Genomic DNA, 17,811 nt, shown 5'->3' on the forward strand with positions numbered 1-17,811 from the left:
CATTACTTGAAACAAAAAAAACTTTATAATCGTTATTACGTTTGAACTCTTTTGTTGTTCATTTGAACAACTATGGACTTTTGTTCAAATCCTATAATACTACTCTCGAAATCACTGAAGAGATTACACAGAGTAGTGTAGAAGTTGTTACTGTCGTAATTGTAGTTAAGTACCTTAATAATTGATGCAGAATATATAATTTAACGGGATTCGACTTTTGAAAATAAGAATCTCCTACTCAGTCGGTATAAGGTAGCGCGTCCAGTGCCATCTGTGTAACTTAAGCTTGTACAGCCAGTTAAAGAAGTGTTCTAGCCTGAAATCGTGAATGTATTCTTTTAGAAAAAAAATTCAAGAGTATTATGAAAATACATTTGCATCTTGAACTGATAAACAGCATTTTTTAACCCTTACCATTGTTTTTTAACATTTTAAATAAGTTGCAGAAGAATTAATTTGTTCTATGAAAATTTGTTCCCCCTTTATACAAGGTTAGTTGCGCACGCACATCTGCACATCATATGCACACCAACAGGTCTGATCAGCGGCAGTAGGCAACCGGCTACTTTGTGCAGAAGTTCTTAAGAAATACGTATTTTATTACTTATATTAAACCAATAATGGAGGAAATACTATCGAAGTTACTTGTAGCCGATAATGTAACGATACAACAGGTACGTTTAGACAAATGACAGTTAATAAGAGCAACAGATTTTGTGATGTTCGAAACACGTGTTCAGTCCAGTTGATAACCACTTCAAATACGGTCGAGGTTATTTTATTAAATCTTCGTTGCTAATCGTACCAGCTGATGCTGAGTTTTCGTTTATGCATTGGATCTATGAAATAAATGAAATACTATATTTCCTGCAACTATACCCTTTCTTTTATTAGCATTGATGTATTAGTATGCATGTCATGTGCTCTAAGTCTGTCTTTTAATAAGCACGAACATCCGTCCCATTTATTAGCATGTAGTTCTTCAAGGTCTTCTATATAACAAGAGAGTTTTATGATATATTTAGCAAGAAGAAATATTCTATATATATGATTTATTGCAGGGAACTGCAGAACTCAGAGAAGCTTTTAAAAAACCAGAGAGTACACCAGCATTGTGTCAGTTGATTGCATCTTCACCAAATTCTCAGGTTGATACTTTTATTATATATTAATTCAGTTATAAATTTCATATAATAGGCAACTCATATGCTTAGATACGACAATGTGCAGCTGTGTTACTTAGGAAGCGTTATGGCAAAGGGAACCATTGGCTTAAATTGCCTCAACATGTGCGCACGGAATTTAAATCAATAATTTTACAGGTAAGGAGGTATTACTTTAAAACATATTTTTATTTTATCAAGGCATTGAATTTTTATTGTACTCTAGGCACTAGTTAATGAACCAGAGAAATTTGTGAAAAATGCAATTGCCCAGTTAGTAGGAATAATTGTAAAACATGAATTACCTAATAATGGGTGGCCAGAGCTTTTACAGTTCGTTCAACAGTTAATTTCTAGTGAAAATTTATCTGACAAAGAGGTATGAAAATTTGAGAAATATGTGAAACTTGTGAAGTGTACGTTGTATTTTATTTCTCTGAAGCACAAATTTCTTGTAGTTGGGAACCTACACATTGTCAATTATGACAGAAGTTGCACCTGATGCGTATCAAAGACATGCAGCATCAATTGCAGCTCTTTTGGGTCAAACATTGAACAGTTTACAAGATTTAGGAAATCCTGTTGCATATTACGTCCTGAAAATAATGCAAAGCCTTGTTCCCTTAGTTCAAGATAATCAGATGGTAAGTCTCATGTGATTAAAATTTAATTAAACATGTATAATTAAGATGCTTTAATAAAGGATTACTGTAACAGATGGTAAATGCTTATAATCAAATGATGCCTCAAGTAATGACCACAATACAGTCCCTCAGTGTTTCTAATGAGGACAAAGCTATGGAATGTTTTGAACTAATAGATGAATTATGCGAAAACGCAATTGATGTGATAACGCCTCATGTGAAACTTCTTGTTAGTATGTGCCTTGCAATTGCTGGTAACAAATCATTAGATAATGCTCTTAGAGTTAAAGCAGTAATTTCTATTGGTTGGTTAGCAAGGACAAAGAAAAAAGCCATGTTAAAACATAATCTTGTAGAACCTATTATAGGTAAGTTGCTTCAAGGGACATAAAGTCCTTTTCCTCTTTATACACAGGTGAATTTTCTATTATGACCTAGTGTAATCTTCATTATTAGATACGTTATTCAGTCTTATGTCCACACGACCCGAGGACAATGAGGATGAAATTTATTTTACTGAAAACGAGGACAATACACCTGTAACTTGTGCTACTCAAGTTTTAGATTTACTTGCACTCAATTTACCACCGGAAAAATTAATTCCTCAATTGGTACAGTTTCAAGCACTTTTACTAGCTTTTTCTGCATGGAATTACTCTACTACTCTGTTCTTTCATTCTTGTAGCTGCATTACATTGAACCTAGTCTTCAAGGAACAGATGTATATGCGAAAAAAGCATCGTATCTTGCAATGGCTGTATTAGCAGAAGGTTGTTCGGAATACATCCGCACTAAATACCTTGAATCTTTCTTGCGTTGTACCTGTCAGGGAATCACCGATTCTGTTCCTGTGGTGCGCAATGCTGCTCTCTTTGCCCTTGGGCAGTTTTCCGAACATTTGCAACCAGACATTTCAAAATACTCTTCAGAATTACTACCTGTGTTATTTGAATACCTTGGTCAAATCTGTGCTCACATTAAACAAGAGAAAAAGGCGCCACCATCAGTCGGTCGCATGTTTTATGCGTTAGACATGTTTTGTGAGAATTTGAATGAAAGTCTTTTACCATATTTACCAACATTAATGGAAAGACTTTTTGAAATTTTAAATTCTGACACTCCAATTCACGTTAAAGAACTTTCGCTGAGCGCCATTGGTTCAGCAGCCTTAGCTAGTAAAGAGCAAATGTTGCCATACTTTGAAAGGGTTCTTTCCATTTTGAACAGTTATCTTTCGGAACAACAAACAGAGGAAACCATATGTCTTCAAGTACAAGCAGTTGGTTCGTATGGTTAAAGGTACTCAACTTTTGTGCGATGTTTAATATTATTGTTAAATCCGGTTATGAAATTACAGATACACTCGGGGTTCTTGCAAGAACAATTGGTAATGAAAATTTTGCTCCTTTGGCCGATAAATCCCTTAATTTTGGGATTAGTTTATTAAAGGAAACACAAGATCCAGATTTAAAAAAATCCATTTACGGTCTGTTTGCGTCAATTAGTACCATATTGAAGAAAGATATGGCATCCGCTTTGCCGGAAATTATTGAGTATATGATATTAAGTATAAAAAGCTCAGAAGGCATTGTGGTATGTAGATTCTAAACAAGAAAGCAAAAATAATAGAAAGTCAGTTTGCAAGAATATTTTATTTTTGATAGCCACACTATAAAGAAGACGAGAGTTCTGCTCTTCCAGTTTATGACGACATTAACGAAAGTGAAAATGAAAGCGAAGAAGACATTGAAAACACGGATAATGAAGATGATGACGATGACGCAGTAGGTTACAGTGTTGAAAATGTATACATTGATGAAAAGGAGGAAGCAATTTTAGCTTTAAAGGAAATTGCGGAGCAGACAGAGTAAATCATCTAAACACATAATTATTAATTTGATGAGTTTGTTATATCATTTTACATGTGGCACTTTTATTGCAGAGAAGCGTTTTTACCATATCTTCAAAGATCTTTCGAGGAAACATTCAAATTGTCCAATTATCCTCAAGAAGATATTCGTAAAGCTGCTATTGATGGACTTTTACAGTTTTGCATTAATTTCTCAAAAATTAATACCAACGAAGGAAAAGAAGCTTTGTTGAAAGCTCTCTCCGTATACATACCAAAATTATCAGAATTAATACGATTAGACGATGAACGAAGTGTAGCGATTAGTGGTTTGGACGCTTACGCCGAACTTCTAAAAGAAATAAAGACCGATGTTTTTATAGGAGAGGGACACAAAGAAGCTATAATGAATTGTATCCTGGATGTTATGTTAGGCTAGTATCCAATACAAATTTATAACCTTTTCAAAGTTTCAGTAATACTTTATATCTAAACTATGGTTTCCTACAGGCAAGACAGAATGCCAGGATCAAGAGGAAGCGGATGAAGTAGAGGCCGAAGCTGAACAAGATGAATTATTAGTTGAATGCGCTGGTGACGTACTGACCAATCTAGGAAAAGTAATCCCTCCAGAAGAATTCGCCATTTTCTTCCAAAATGTGCTACCTAAACTTTTAGACAGATTAGTATGTTTCTACCTTTGCCCAGCACAATCATGGCTCAATACTAAGTCACAGAATTGTATTCTTTAGTTAAATGTATCCTTTCAGAAAAAGAACAAATCAGAAGCGCAAAGATCATTCGCTGTGGGGACCATTTCAGAATGTTTCTCGGGACTTAAACATACTGCCAACGTTACTCAACTTCTTCCCATATTACTGAGACTCACGGCTGATCCAAGTGATGAGGTCCGCAATAATGCCATTTATGGAATTGGTGAACTTGCGTTGCACGCTAAAGACTCTGTATTTCCGTATCCTTTCAAACAATCGTCTAAAAAATGATCTAACTACTGTACATAGATCTTTCAAGAAATTAAGATATTTGAATATTTCTTAACAATACTTTCATAGGTTTTACTCCGACATTTTATCGGTTCTCTCCAACGCTCTTAGCAAAGAGACTCATGCAGGAGCTCGTGATAATATCGTCGGCGCGATTGCACGACTCATCATCACCAATTGTTGGAATTTGCCTCTGGACCAAATATTCCCAGTTTTTGTGGAGCAGTTGCCGTTGAAGGAAGATTTCGAGGAAAATAAGGCAGTTTTTAGAAGCGTATTGACGCTGTATCAGGCGGGCCATTCCATTTTAAAACCACACATGCGTATGTTGTTGAAAGTGGCGTTCAATGTATTATACGAGGGAAAAGCTACTGATGATGGTGCGTTCCGCCATGTATTTTGCTGTTTTATCAGATCATGATGGTTATTAACATTCTTATGCCTGTTCTTTTTTTTACAGAAGCGAAGCGTTTCGTAAGGGATTTCATTCATTCTGTGCAACGAGACTTTCCAAATGAATGGAGTTCCATATCCACCGAATTTTCCGAACAGGTGTTTGATGATGTTCAACAGATATATCGAAACATATGAGAATATAAACCTATGACAGAAAAAATTATTATTAATTATTCCGGATTAGATGAGACATGCAGACTGATATGTGAAAATATTTTCGTCGCGAAATATAACTCGTTTTTCTATTAAGTTATACATATCGTAACTGAGGTTTCTCGCGTCAGTTGTGCTAGTTCACAATCTTTTATATATATATCCTCTGTTTAATACTGTTCACGAAAGCATAGTATTGGACTTTCAATAAGTGTAATTAATCGAATAAACGATGGAATAGTGACGTTTTATTACATTCGAATCTTCTAGCTTGTAAATGTACGTAATAAGATTTCACAGACACAAAAACTGCATTTCTTATATGGAGATATATATATATATATACACTGATTGGGCTGTTGATATTAAATTCTAGTCTGCTGATTGGTTTTTTTTCATTTTTTTTTCTTGATTTCCACTTCGGGAAGATTACTTTGATACTCATCGTGCTATTTTTTCGAAATTGTATTAATCAGCGAAATTGATCACGTTAAATTATTTCTAACGAATTGCCTAACGGTCGGTGATTTTTAATTGTAACTGTTGAATGCGCCCTATAAAAAAGCGTAAACTATATTGCTATTAAGGAGCGGACACCTTTTACCGGTGCTCATGTCTCGCGTTTGTTTGTAACTGAAAATGCTCGATGTACCATGGAGCATTGTATGTATACATTGAACATAAGTGTATTATTTGAAGAAATAAAAGTGTTACACTATATCCTTTTTATAAAACAGTACGTGTGCCTTTCTTATCTTCGAAATTGTACGGCTAAAAATACCCGTGCAAACATAAAACTGCACGCAACATTATCATTACAGAAACGAGTTTGGGTATCATCAAATAGCAATATCGTGTTTCTGATTCATCAATGGAGAATACAAAAATATTTCGATTGGATTTCTGTCCCTTGTTATTAATCATTTAAAAGCAGACAATTTAAAAATAAACTAAACATTCGTATTTTCCAATTTTTGAGTAATAACGTACACAGCAACAGTAATAGGATTTTCATTGATATAAATATAGAGTTTCACGCGATGTTATCGATATATTATCTGGCATTATAAGATAACTCATTGATCTGTCGTATTTACAGAGACTTGCCGAATACCGTCCTTACTTGGAAACATTCTACCTCGACAGTGGCCATCGCAGTGTTGCTCATTCACATAAAAATTAATAAATCAATCATACAATAATTTCTGCTCGTGTATATATTCATCAATTATTTAAAAAAAAATGTGTTTGACCAAGATCAAGTGTTCAACGTTATGTCCATGATAATTGACTGTTATGACTATTAGCGCTCATTCGTCTTTTAACAAGTGTGATGCGTTAACTCAAGTCACGACTGTGAAAAAGTATGATTAGTGAAAATTGAGAAAATCAAGAAACATTTCGTGTCACCTTTAACCATCGTCGACGAAAATCAAGCGAGTAGTAAAGAATCATTGATGAAATCGGTACGTTAACAATCGAGCGCTGGAAAGAACGAAGAACGCCATTGGAAATCCGTTGGACCCTAGACAGGCGCATGAGTTCGAAAACCAAGGTATTCAAGCATGACGTCATTCTGTTTGAAAACGATCTTGTCGGCAGAAATACAGCACGTGCCGACCGTTACGCTTCCAAAGAACAGGAAACCGACTCTAACATCGATGTACAGTAATATGATCACGTGGACAGGCTTCACGGAGATTGTGCAGCAACGCGGACGTTACATACGCAAAAAGCATGGGAACACGAAATAACCTGAAAACGTGCGTGCAGCGAATACTGGGAAAGAGAAGATCTGCTGTGATCGACAGATGAAACGGTACACGAAAGAAAGAGATGCCTATGTATTCGCGTCAAGATTTGAACACGACGCGTGCTTCCTACGAAGCGTGCAACACGCTCGGAGAAAGTGTTCCGTACACGTATACCGTCACGATGAGCCTCACAGCCAGATGATCCCGTCCGTTTTCGTGGTACCGGTGGCTAATACGAACCTGTCGATCGACGACCTTCTGATAGCGAGACGACGGAAGTCATAAAGCGTCGCCGAGGTTCTTCTCGTGCCATTGAGCCGGGTGAGTTAGTCATCGGCAATCGAACGCGTGTGTACCCACAGGCAGCGCGCATCCACGTACACGGTGTATCGAAATTCCGCTGTGTCGCTTTTCCAACGGCGTTCTATATACAAATAAGAGCATCAGTTTCACGAATAATTTCTTCGACTCCGATTACAACCAGATTCTTCGTTGGAAACAGAAAAAACATACGGTACACGTATTACACAACAACGAATTCTCGGTACGCTGACCAAACGCGGGAAGAATGATCGTAACCGGAAGTTTCGAAATTTAAATATCGACCTGTCTCGAAATCGTTTTTCTTATTCTGTGGGATTAGCGAAGGATACTTTGATCCTTAATCGAACGGTGCATCGATATTTTTGTCCATCGAAATTACACTGAAGAATGTTATACCGATGGAAGACTGTAACGTACAATTTTAAATTTTCCAATTTCACCGATGGTATAATTTCGTAATCGCACGGTGCCTCATAAGAATCGATTAACGTTATCGGTGGACGAAAGTACTCGCACACCATGAGCACTGGGGAACGTGCCGTGACGATTAACAGGTTTCCGAGTGCCGGGTAGGCGGCCAAATTTTCGGACACCCTGTACGTGCACGCATATCGAGTGCTTGATGCTGGCGTGCGTCCTTGGGATCTCCACCATGACTCGAATCGAAAAGGAGCCGTAGGTGTACGACCCATGTCCGTGGCTCGATTGTGTTACCTGTCGAGCTTACCATGCTTCATGGAGATATCGCTAGTGGAAAGTTTCGTCAGACGAAAGTGGTTTATTGCGCGCGACCGTTCACTGCGGCTAAATCGTCCGATCCACCGGCCAATTGTCCGAGCAACGTGTCTACATAGTGGAAACCGTATACCGTGCGCGCTATAGTGGACAGTTTGGCGGAAAATACGAATAGGGCGGAGGGTGTCGCCTGTTTCTGTGCTTTCGGGTGAGTGTTCATCGTCATACGAAAATAAATAAATATTATATCTCGGTAAGTACCACTGAAGCGAGTATGTGGTATCAGAGTGTTATGTTCAAACTGAGCGGAAGCGTACAATAGAATTTAAAGGAGAGTTTAAAATCGGCACTTTTCTGTGTACGCGTCGAGTACCTTGTACCAGATAATAACTGTAATTGTCATGTTCGATTAATCAATCTTTCTGAAGAATCTCTTCACGTTTCATGATAGACGTTTATTAATCTATAAAACATCGGAGGGGAACAACAAAAACGTGATATTTCTTTAGAAACAATATCAGTGGAAAATATATCTATAGTATCTGTACGCCCTTTTGCATTTTTTTACTATTGTCGCAGATTCCATTGAAGTTAACCGCAACTGATTTCTCAAGCGAGCGTCCTTCCACTTTGGTTTACAAAAAATCGATTCGTCACTTTGATATTATTAAAAGTACTTTCATCGGACGTGTATAAAATTTCTCTCAAGTATTAATAAGGGACTCTAATGAGAAATTGATGATTTCTTCGCATGTGACGTTCGAATGTGGTGCGTGGCTTTCCACTTATTTTCGTGTCGTTATTATATCGTTTCGGGAATCAGTTCGCGGACACAAGACCTCCAACCAGTTTTCTCGTTTTACCATTAAATTAACGATCGGTTTGCGGCTGGCCCAGCGTCGTAACGGTTTCCCGTGTCGTTGTAAAATTACGAGGAGACACGCTAGCTTTTTTTTTCCAAACAGCAATTACTCGCGCTACGTCGCCGACTGATTGCGTGATTCAGTCGGTCGCTCGATTATTCGGTCGTTAATCCGGCAACGCGATTATCAGCCGGCCAACGGTGCTCCTGTCAAAAGTTTGATCGATGTTGGCGGCCCGAACCATTTGAAACCCTAAACGGTCCCATTCGGCTCGCCGCGACCGTGGCGCGTGTTTCAAATTGATCGGACCGCGTTTTCGAATGTTTTCGAATGTTTTCGAATATGATCGATTCGATTCGCTTGAAAATAAAAGCAACATTACTTACCGTTGATTAATTACGTCTTACGCAAGGCCGACTCGAATTCATGCCAGCGCCCCTATGTAAAATCATTTATGTCACTGCGCAAGCGTACTGAACGAAATAGTGGGGGATTCCCTTTTGGTGACCTTGAACCGATGTCTTTTGTTACGAGCTCATCTCGTGACTCTAATTCTTATGAAATAAACAATTTGTTCTTGTATTTTGATTAGAATCTCGAGCATTTATAAAATACTTTTTAAATATGTAGATTTAACACACTGGATGGCATGAGGGTCACCGGTGAGCCCCAACCAAATCGAATTACCATAGTTCATTCAATTAAATATTGATTATTTGAAAACACTTCTACATTATAAATAGTATTATCTAATACGGTGATCTTCAGCTAGATGAACGTGCAATAATAATAATAATGCGATTCAATCAAATGATTTAATATTATATTTCTCCCATTTCGTGTATTTTGCGAGTCACTGCTGTGATTATAAATAACCTAAAAGGTGTAATAGACGCTACAATAAATATATGTAAGAAGATAAAAACTGTATAGTTGTATCAGCAACGATATTGATGAAAGTATTGTACACAAAAGATATAAGAAAACGTTCATGATTACATTAAAAAAAGCAACCAGATCAATCTTTTCTCCGTATGCCATTATTTCTATGAATTGCACGGTTTAGTTGTTAAAACGATCCGGAAGAGCATCGTTATAAATGTTTGCGACACTCCTTGCATACGAACACGCGAGTGCAGGATATGATTAAGAATAAACGATTAAAAGCCTGATCGGAGACGGCATATTGGGAGGCCACCGCGGTTTTCAATCGCGATTTATTATTTTCCTCACGTAGATGGATAAATAGGCTATAACATCACAGTGGACTTCATGGGAATCGTTATGCTGATTGCTATTTTAGCGCTTCAGTACTCAATAATAATATTTTTATTCCATTAAAAATTAAGGAATTCGAATTAATGTCACTCAATACCGACAACATCAAGACCAATTCATGACCAAAAGAATCGGATCAAACCATTTGAATCCATTCAATGTAGGACCTAGAAACTTGAATTGAAGTCATGAAGGAATGTCGAACTTAAATTTAATGCCCAGTTCGTCCAAGGACAACCTGTAGCCCAGCTAATTAAGAAACTTAAATCCAAGGCCATCCGGACCCAGTGACATATTAGAGATCCCTAGATCGTGGGACTTGAGCCCGAGGCCTAGTAGGTGCGAGACTCTAACTGTAAGCCCAAGACACATCAGACTCAAGGTTGCAAGACTGGGTGTTCCCAATATCTTGGAACCAAAAACAGACGGCTAAGTCTTCCCAGATCCACATACCCATTTTCCAGTTTCTCCCAAATTTACGGACCCACATTCTAAACCTAAGTATCCAATTCCAAGATCCCCTACACCTAGAAATTTATGTTCAAATGTTAAAATTTGCATGTTTGATGAATTTGGAACTTTTGCTACTGGGTTTGATTCATTTGTTCTCGTTGATGTTGAATTTGAATCTTTAAGGGCAGACCGACCTTTACGTTATCTCTGTTCGATTAAACATAGAAGATAAGTTCAGAAAGTATAGGATATTTTTGTTTACAACGAAAACACCTGGAAACCAGACGTGTTTACGGGGTGAATAACATCAAGCGATGCTCGCTCTGATTGACAAAGGTTCAATTCATGGATGCGCTCACTATTTCCGGTTACGTGAAGTATTCAACCGTGACACGTGGTTCACAATGGCCAAGCAGTTGCCCGTAAAATCTCACTTTCACACTCGGTGTCACCAAACCTAACATGAACCTTTTCTGCTTATTTCATTAAATATCATAAATAACAACTAAAAGACCAATACCTTCTCTGTGTTTATAATAAAGTATATTCTTGGTGAATTCTACCCGTTTAAAATTTGATTTATTGAATTCACTATTTATAGCAAGGTCCAGGCTAGATAGTTCTAAATCTACTCAATCCTTAACATTTTTTTTAAACTACAAAAATTCAGTTTCTCAATAAAGGCAGAATTTGTAGATGTGGATATATAATAAAAGCATTGTTTAAGCTGGAAAATGGCCAAGTAGCTTTTCTTAGCTTCTGGTCAGCCAAGTTCAGATTCCTATGCGGTAGAATTGAAATAGAGTCAGAACGGATCACCTTTTAATAGTACATAGTTACATAGTTCAATAGCTATCAGAGGGGAACAGAGGGTCACTGGTCAAAGAATGATCACGTGTGTGCTCGTCGCACAATTGTCATGAGGGCTGGGCGCGTTAAGATTCCCATCAGCCTCTAGCCCCAGTACAGAACTTGAGTCACGGCCAGCCGATCGAGATCGCAATACCCAGAATCGAACAGTGAACGAGCCGTAGATCAAGATCGTGACCGAGGATGAATCACAATTCGAAGCGACCGTCCCCGAGGAAGCACAGCTCGGCTGGCCTCTAGAACGCCAAAAAAAGAATCATCGTTCGAACCTGGTGAACAGGTTTTCAGTGAAAACGCACTGCTCGCGAACCCAATGGAGAAAGTCATCGTAATAACGGGTCCCGTTAACCCTTTTCAGGGCAAAGTACTTGTAACATAAGAATTTCTTTTTCATTGGTTACTTTTTAAATAAGAACTAAGAATGAATTAATTAATTATTTTCTATCTTGAGTATAATCTTCATTTTACTTTGAATTTGTACAAATTAATTTATGGAAAATTAAAAGTTTTCCAATATTGATTAGAAAAGTTCTTTTTCGCTTGTTTATCAGCGTAACATACTGCCAATACGAAACTATTATTATTATTATCATTGATTCTTTATCAAAGCGATGTACTACCAGTTATGTAAAACTATCATTATTTTCATTGTTCTTATTTTGTTCTCGAAGTTATAACATTCAACCTCCCATACACTCTTCCCATAATCACCCTTACCAAAACATTCCACAAACTCTTTCAAAAATCCAATTACACCACTAATTCTCGAAAACACCACCCCAAAATTCCAAACACCAGTGTACAAGAATATTAACACACACTCGCCAATCAACAGCACTCGACCAACCCACTCCAATCTCCATCGCAAAGGACAAATCTCCCAATTACATTAACGCAACCCAGCACCCCGGAACCTGGCTCTAAATCGTGAGCTAATTCCCCGTTATCTCCGCGTCGTAATCGCGTTTCCCGCGATCGCGATTCCGATACCTATGTGCATCACTTGAACATTGAAAACTCACTGCACCCCGCCTTTGCTTTCAGTGGCGAGCGATCCTCGAGCGGTAGTGGTTGGCCATCTTCGTTCTCCAGAAGAGGAGCCTCTAAAACGATCATCCCAGACCTAGGAGCTAAAGACTTTCATCAGCGAGTAACTCAACAAGCAAGAGACGTGTGATTCATACCAGCGTTTCTTATCTCACCAACCGAGCAGTCGCGACCGGAAATTCGGAAAAGCGTTAGAGAGGAAGAGGGAACCTTAATTTTCGCGTTCGCAGCTGAACGCTGCAGATTCGAGCGTGATTCGCTTAGCGAACGGCGGCGAGAGGTAAAAAAAACGGCGGGGATTCACGGGGTAGGGACACGAAGAGAGTGATCTAGAGTGGCCCATTTCCCTTATCACGATAAAGCGTGGTGCTCTAACGGTAGTAGTTGTCCGGAGACCGCCGCACGGTGACGGTGCACGAAGCTCCACGCGGCTTCGCTTGGGCCGTCTTCTCAGGGTGGTGACTCATTTTACCACGCACAGATCAGTCTGCCAGTGAATTGTAGCCGCGATGTATCGAGGAACCGGCACGGGGTCGTCGCCGTCCATGTCCTCATCAGCCTCACCGTCTTCTTGGCCGACTGAGTGAAAGACCAGAACCGCGCTCACGCAAGCACGCCCAACCACCTACTCGTTTCCGGCCCCATCGTGTCACCGTCTCGCGGAACATGGACGTGGAACTGGTCACGCGAGCGTCCTTGAACTCGCTGCAGGTGGTGGACGACGGACGGATCGTCTCGCCGAACAGTCTTGACGAGTGGACGTGGTCTAGCTTGAGAGTAAGTCCCTTGGCTTTGTTTTTGGCTTTGGTTTTGTTATTGTTTTTCAGCTTTAAGGGTTCATAGGGATCATCGATGGAGTGTACGGTGTAAGAGCATGGTTGAGATTGGTAATGGGACAGTTTAAATGTATATGATTATTTTTATTGTATTGTTGTTATCGTTATTGTAATGATACTTTTATTGATGATACCGGTATTGATGATGATGGTTGTTATTTGTATGTTGTATATCGTGTTGTAGGGTGGTTTGAAATATATGTTTTTCGTAGTTTTGTATGGTGCAAATGGTTATGAGGTACTGCGATTGTACGAGCTTCAGGGAGTTGAAGAGAACTATTTATTAGTAGCACTGGAAAGATGAGTCTAGCGGTTTTCTTAAAAAATTTCAAACTACTTGGTAACAACATAGTTAGCTTCGTTTTCTTTTAGACTCTTTTATTGCTAGGCACGGCAACGTTCTCGTTCACGCGTGGTGGGTATTTGATTACTACCCCAGCAGTAAATGGTCGATCAACATTGTGAAGGTGATCATTGAGGGAATTATTTGCCCACGAATTGAAAACGGAAGGTAGTATTGCATCAAAGGGATAGAAGAATAGTTGACGATATTGGAGAAAAAATGTTAACGAAATAATCAATTTATTGTTGGTCTTCTTATCAAATATAAAAAAGGGCAAGTTCATTTTTATATCGATATATTATTAAATGAAACATATTTTCTTTTTAAAATAAGACGACACAAACATCGTTGTTTGCAATCCAAAATTGGTATCTAGTTGATACTTTAAACAACAGTATCTTAAAAGTGCAAATACGTGATTTATATCATTTTGCTTTGTAATTGCGGATCTAATCCCTAGAGTAGATTACAAACTTGTGTAATTAGAATTGTGAGAATTGATATGATTGATAAGGGGATACCTCAAAGAAAAACATTCTTGTCCCAGAATCATACGATTCACTCCACCTTAAGGACACTTGAAAGTGACTTTCAGATCGTTGACCAAAATGTATTAAGTTCATTACACGAAATTCATATTACTTAGAATCCAAACGATCTGCATACTGATACATTATAATAGTATCTTGGAATTTCAATAATACCATTGGACAATGAAAACTTAAGTGCAGTTAAATTGGATGGATATAAATATTAATAGATCTATCAATAAGTAATCCATTCCATTCGATGTAGTTTTGATAATAAAACTCCCAATCTCCAATGCTCAATTCAAATCGTGTTGAAAGATTCAATGGATTAATTATTGATGTGTTTAGTAATACCTAGAGCACTCACTACAACCACGATTGACTCGTTCATTGAATGAACAACGGGCAACCAGTCTCTTATCTTCCATCCGTTATTTAAAACTTTGTTATCCAGATAACAAGTTTACTAGCGCTCGCGTGAAAGCCTCAACCCTCTACCATTCACCGAACCAATTAACCTTATCTGTAATTGCTTTCTCCATCTATTTTTAAAAAGCTGAAAATTCGGAGGAAACTTCGGAGGGCAAAAAATTGAGACTCCATCAGATTACTACTTTCCTTGATCCTTAAACTCTACTATTTCATTCGTTCAATTTACATACAGCGTTATCTTACTATCGAATACACATTTTTTATTTGTAAGATATTTTCTTAACATTCGAATACTTTCCAATACATTTTCCACTTGAAGAATTATTAATCATTTCTTTCACTATCTTTCCTTCAGAAGCATTCTTCTAATAGTTAAAGATTCCAAAATATTGTGTAATCCCATAAACAATGCAGTGCTTTATATCCCCTTTAAAAAAGCCGACATTATCTTAAGATTTAAATTTGTAAAAATAAAAAAAATATAAAAAGACCACATTATTTACAGCATGACAATGATCATCCAATATAATAAGTAAAGACTCTGTTACAACTTCACCTCCCACAGTCCCAAAAGAACACTCGTACGCAAAGCCTAAATGGTAACAGCTGCTCGATAATTTCTACCGTAATCAATGGTTACGTGAGTGGGTTGTGATCTCGGCATTCGTGAAAAACTTCCTAGACTGCGATTCTCCGGCAGGAGATCGCGGTTTTTATAGCGTCGCCGATTTTCGTCGATCACGGAGGACGTTCGGTTCACGTTAGAACCGGAAAAGGAGCTGATCGAGCTGCGGCGTACGTTTTAATCGCCGCGGATGATGATTAACGCAGACTAAGGTTGTTTATGGGTCGACTTAACGCCGTGCAGCTTGTTTACGAGCCGCGATGGAATTGCACCGGCGATTTAATATTAACTCGGCTGCGTCCATTTTGGAGGTCGCCGGTCACCGTCGCGGCGCTGTGCGGCGCAGCTGAATCTAATAAACATTCGATCCTTAGAGGGCAATGTTTACGACTCGGTAAATATGATCATTAGAACGCGGACGTTGTGAATCATTTGACAAACTCGGTTGTTGCATCGGTGTTTACATTTTTCAGTGAATGTCCCCTATTAGAAGTAAATCGAGAGGAACGTTTTTAATCGCTGTTTGTCCGTGCGTACTGTTTTAGTAATTGCCGCTTTGGTATTCTTTTTTTTCTCTTGTTTTTTTTCTTTTTACTTACGTTTCAGTTTAACGAGGGAAGTGTATTAATTTATGGCCGCGCGTGGAAACGTGTGCGGATTACGCATGCAAAATTTCCTTATAAATTCGTTTAATAGTCACGTGGAAGGATCCGGCAGACGGATTTAAGTGTGTTTAGGATGTAAAAACAAACGGCGATAACGGCAAGGTCAATGGTGCCGTAACCGTAATGGCGATCGTTATCCCGGCATTTACATCGAAATTTGGCGACGCTGCAGCGATCGCTTCAGGGTTACATAGTTTCGTTTAATTAATTTGTAAAATACATAGAATGTAATAGGCACTTCTAGTTCAACAATTGAACTGAACATTTTGAATGAAATTTCATTGTACTCCAGTTTTCGTGTGTTTCACGTTATTTTCCTCACTTTGTTTTATCTTTTCGTATTCCGATTTCTATTCATAGAGTACAATACTTAATTCATTCTACTTGCACTACTCTGTTTTCCATTTTGTTCCATCGGCTACAAAGAAACGTTTCTGTCTTCCATTCATATTATTGATTTAAATAATACCACTAGTATTTTCATTGATATAATTCAAATAATAATATTAATCATATGAAATAAAAATATTATTAAGCGTCCAATATAATGTTCTTTGCCTTTAAATAATATATAATAATATAAAAATAATATCATCAGCAATTTGCAACTGCTCGCTTCGGTTAGTGGTGTTTCGCACGGTCTGAGGAAATATCTCGTGGAAAGGTAATTGAATTATATGGTCGACGTTAGAAAGGAAGACAAGACGAGTGCATCGTTGGAATCCGCGTGTTTATCGCGGCCGTACGATGAACGTTTCCCGCGAGTCGCGATTGATCTACCGATATCAACCGAGGATTCTTGATTGCACGTCGTACGATCGCCGTGAGCTGTTCCGCGAGTGTTATATCTCAGATTTTTCACGCTTGCGACCGGATTACAAGAAAAACTAGGTGTTTTTACGCGCCTCGACAGTACTTTTGTAATATCGCGACTTGTATCGATAAAACATCTCGATAGCCGCGCTGTGACCGAGAAAAAAGTATTGAATCTCGATCGCGCGTCCTTCGGGAGATATTCTTCATGTTTTTTCATATGGGAACGCGTAGATGGTCTTTAGGTGCTCAATTAAGTTCATTAAAAATATTATACATTTAGATACTTGGATACCTTAACACTGGAACTACTGTACCCGTTAAAATATCGGGTTTTTTAAAAGTAGTTCCCGTTTTTATCGGGATATTTTAAAAGTATTCAATATCCGAAACGGTTTTGGAAATTAATAAAATAGTTTCTATAGTTTATATAGCTAAAATAGTTTCATTTAAGTACTATAACAAATATTTGAAGATATCGTAAAAAATGTATTATTATAATATTCTAATATCGAGCAATAAATTGTGGACTAAATGAGATTTCTTATGTAAAAGTAGATTATTCATTTTTAATGACTGTACGTGTATTTTATTTTTCTATGACAGGATTTAGATATCTTTTTCCTTGCAATTATAGATTTATATATTTGCATACTCCTTCGACAGACATATACTTCGGATCTGCAAAAAATATAGGTATCATTGTTCAAATTGGTATTGCAAAATGACTAAGCAAATGTCTATTTCGGAATGATTTTCCTCTTCCTTCGTTTTGTCAGTAAAATATACCAAATTTCCTGCTCGTTCAGTAAATAATTCCAATCTTCTAAATAGCAGTGTGTATCGGGTTATGTAATATGTAAGTGGAAACGACAAGCAATGATCAGACATGCCTGGAGAATATTCGAGTTCAATTTACACGAAAATGGAGTGTTCTATAAAAAGGTTTTATTACACACTCTCAATTAAGCTTT

General features: G+C 37.9%; 2 protein-coding genes across 2 annotated transcripts in view; both read left to right on the top strand.

Moving 5' to 3' along the window:
* Positions 1–266: 266 nt before the first annotated feature.
* Positions 267–6,003, top strand: LOC116433139 (importin-4). The gene is made up of 15 exons (XM_031990913.2): positions 267–674; positions 1,062–1,148; positions 1,215–1,322; positions 1,390–1,542; positions 1,622–1,807; positions 1,881–2,175; positions 2,264–2,418; positions 2,493–3,090; positions 3,165–3,400; positions 3,472–3,674; positions 3,750–4,090; positions 4,167–4,342; positions 4,427–4,629; positions 4,730–5,040; positions 5,121–6,003. Exons 1-15 carry the CDS (start codon positions 621–623, stop codon positions 5,249–5,251), a joined length of 3,237 nt encoding a protein of 1,078 aa, XP_031846773.1. The 5' UTR covers positions 267–620; the 3' UTR covers positions 5,252–6,003.
* A 1,885-nt stretch (positions 6,004–7,888) lies between these two features.
* ACXD (Adenylyl cyclase X D) overlaps positions 7,889–17,811 on the top strand; it is a 30,513-nt gene continuing 20,590 nt past the window's right edge. Inside the window, exons 1-2 of the mRNA XM_031990907.2 lie at positions 7,889–8,290; positions 12,591–13,370. Of these exons, the coding sequence (XP_031846767.1) occupies positions 13,260–13,370 (111 nt within the window). The 5' untranslated portion in view covers positions 7,889–8,290; positions 12,591–13,259. The remainder of the gene's footprint in view (positions 8,291–12,590; positions 13,371–17,811) is intronic.

This window comes from Nomia melanderi, chromosome 7, assembly GCF_051020985.1.
Source record: "Nomia melanderi isolate GNS246 chromosome 7, iyNomMela1, whole genome shotgun sequence".
Taxonomy (NCBI): domain Eukaryota; kingdom Metazoa; phylum Arthropoda; class Insecta; order Hymenoptera; family Halictidae; genus Nomia; species Nomia melanderi.